Source organism: Clupea harengus, unplaced genomic scaffold (genome assembly GCF_900700415.2).
Source record: "Clupea harengus unplaced genomic scaffold, Ch_v2.0.2, whole genome shotgun sequence".
NCBI classification, from domain to species: Eukaryota; Metazoa; Chordata; class Actinopteri; order Clupeiformes; family Clupeidae; genus Clupea; species Clupea harengus.
The window spans coordinates 32501-35000 of NW_024879631.1; the positions used below are offsets into that span (position 1 = coordinate 32501).

Consider the following 2500-nt stretch of genomic DNA (forward strand, 5'->3'; position numbering starts at 1 on the left):
CACTTTTACCGTGGAGTCCCGTGGAGTTCCGTGGCATTCTTTTGGTTCCGCTCTCTTGTTGGTCGCTATGGCAGCAGCAGCCTGTGCGTCATGTGACTGGCTGACTGTGGGCTCGTAGCCACATTTATAAAAGCCAGATTTATAATAGCCACATTTATAATAGCCAGAAGCTGTTTGCCGTTGTTTGCAAACGTCCATAGTGTCCTGTGAGGACCTCACTCTGAACCAATGACCAGCTCTGTGCCCAGTCTGGGTCTAGTCTGGGTCTAGTGTGGCCCAGGAGGACTTAAGGTCCAGTCAGAAAACTGTTGTCTTAACACTATTGTCTTAAGGTTGTTAGATTCACCACCACCACCACCACCCCTGCTTGTGTAAAGCAGTGTTTACCGTCTGGCTTTTAAGTGCTTGAGGAAGCATTTTAAGTGCTGTCCCAGTAGCCATGTTTGCTCTGCGATCTGTGCTATGAGAACAATACACCTTCCTTTACTGCCACGGTCTCCTCTGGCTTGAGGGACAGGACCCTGGCTCCAGGTCTCTGCACACTTCACTAATGTCATGTCAAGACTCCGTGTTCAGAGGGTTTATTGTCACGTGCACAGCAACACAGCCTTTGACAACGTTGAGGGCAGTAAAATGTGGTTTCTTTGGGCACGAGTCCAATTAAAATCCAAACATGTATTACACAAAGAGGGAGACAAACCGTGTTTATATAGTGTATACAGACTGCACATTGATTCATTTCGTTGAACAGGAGAAAATTGCGCTTACCCAGGAAATGTTTTCAATACTAAACCATTGGAAAATACCCCGTCACCTTTTCCATGTCCAAAGGTGAGACGCTAACGGCGAGACGCTAACGGCGAGACGCTAACGGCGAGCGCTGCAGCGGTGACACAGCTGTGGCATGACGTCACCAGAAGGAGTGGGGTTAATGACTCCTTCAGTGTTGTCTTCCGCCACACACACTGCCTCCTGGTCCTGTTCTTCAGGAGAGCCGAGGGCTGATTCAGACTACACACACACACACACACACACACACACACACACACACACACACACACACACACACACACACACACACAGACACACATTCATTCATGCACATTCATACATACACATTTATACATACATACACACATACATACATACACACATACATACATACATACATACATACACATTCATACATACATACATACATACATACACATTCATACATATATATTAATTCATACACATTCATTCATGCACATACATACATACATACACATTCATACATATATATTAATTCATACACATTCATACATACACATTCATACATACACATTCATACATACATACATACATACACATACATACATACATACATACATACATACATACATACACATTCATACATATATATTAATTCATACACACACACACACACACACACACACACACATTCATACATACACATTCATACATTCATACATTCATACATACACACACACACACACACACACACACACACACACACACACACACACACACACACACACACACACACTCATACATATATATACAATTTTTTCCCACATCTGAATGAGGCTCAAATCGAAGTAAAAAAAAAAATGCAGTTCCGCACGACTTTTGGCTTTCAGTTCTTTTTTTCATGCCTGAGCACCGCCTGAGTGACGCGGTTAAAGAGTCGTTGTGCGACCCGTACGCAGATGCTCGTCACAGCTCTCATGCTCACCTACAGTCAAAAAGAGAGGGGGAAGGAGAGCCTGCGTCACCACAGCCATGATCAATTTGGGTTTTTTTTCTGACGTCTGGCAATCAGTGGGAGAGGCAAAGGCGATCTTTTCACGGACACACACACACACACACACACACACACACACACACACACCCCACGTCACAAGCTGGCGTCATTCACACACCAGTGAGTGTGTCTCCACTCACGCCGTCCTAATGAACAAGCGCTCAGACACCCGTAGGTGTGGAGAGGTGACACATAGGCTAACGCCTGTTTGTAGACTGAGGTAATGCTAACGCCTGTTTGTAGACTGGGGTAATGCTAACGCCTGTTTGTAGACTGGGGTAATGCTAACGCCTGTTTGTAGACTGGGGTAATGCATGTCGTTGCGCTGTCGTCAATCCTTGTCATAATTCTGCTTCCAGGGTTCCAGGGTTCCAGGGTTCCAGATCCTTTTCATACTGTACTGTGGGCTAACCTCCTCAGACTGCATCTGTGTGTGTCTGGGTTTGGTTCTCATGGAGATGTCAAGGTCCAATGCAGATTTCACTATTCAGTTTTCTTAAGTGGTATAACATATTTGTCTCTGTGTGTGTGTCTGTGTGTGTGTGTGTGTGTGTGTGTGTGTGTGTGTGTGTGTGTGTGTTTTCTCCTAAAGCACCTGTTTTCTGATGGGGCCGTTTAAACAGCTGAAGCGCATGTTTGAGCCCACCAGACTCATAGCCACCTGTGTCGTGCTGGTAAAGAAACAACCGTCTG

General features: G+C 45.2%; 1 protein-coding gene across 1 annotated transcript in view; it reads left to right on the forward strand.

The window, feature by feature from the left end:
• Positions 1-2500, forward strand: part of LOC122129329 (vesicle transport protein SFT2A-like) — a 20856-nt gene that overhangs the window by 6669 nt on the left and 11687 nt on the right. The window contains exon 4 of the mRNA XM_042704323.1: positions 2400-2481. Coding sequence (XP_042560257.1) covers positions 2400-2481 — 82 coding nt within the window. The remainder of the gene's footprint in view (positions 1-2399; positions 2482-2500) is intronic.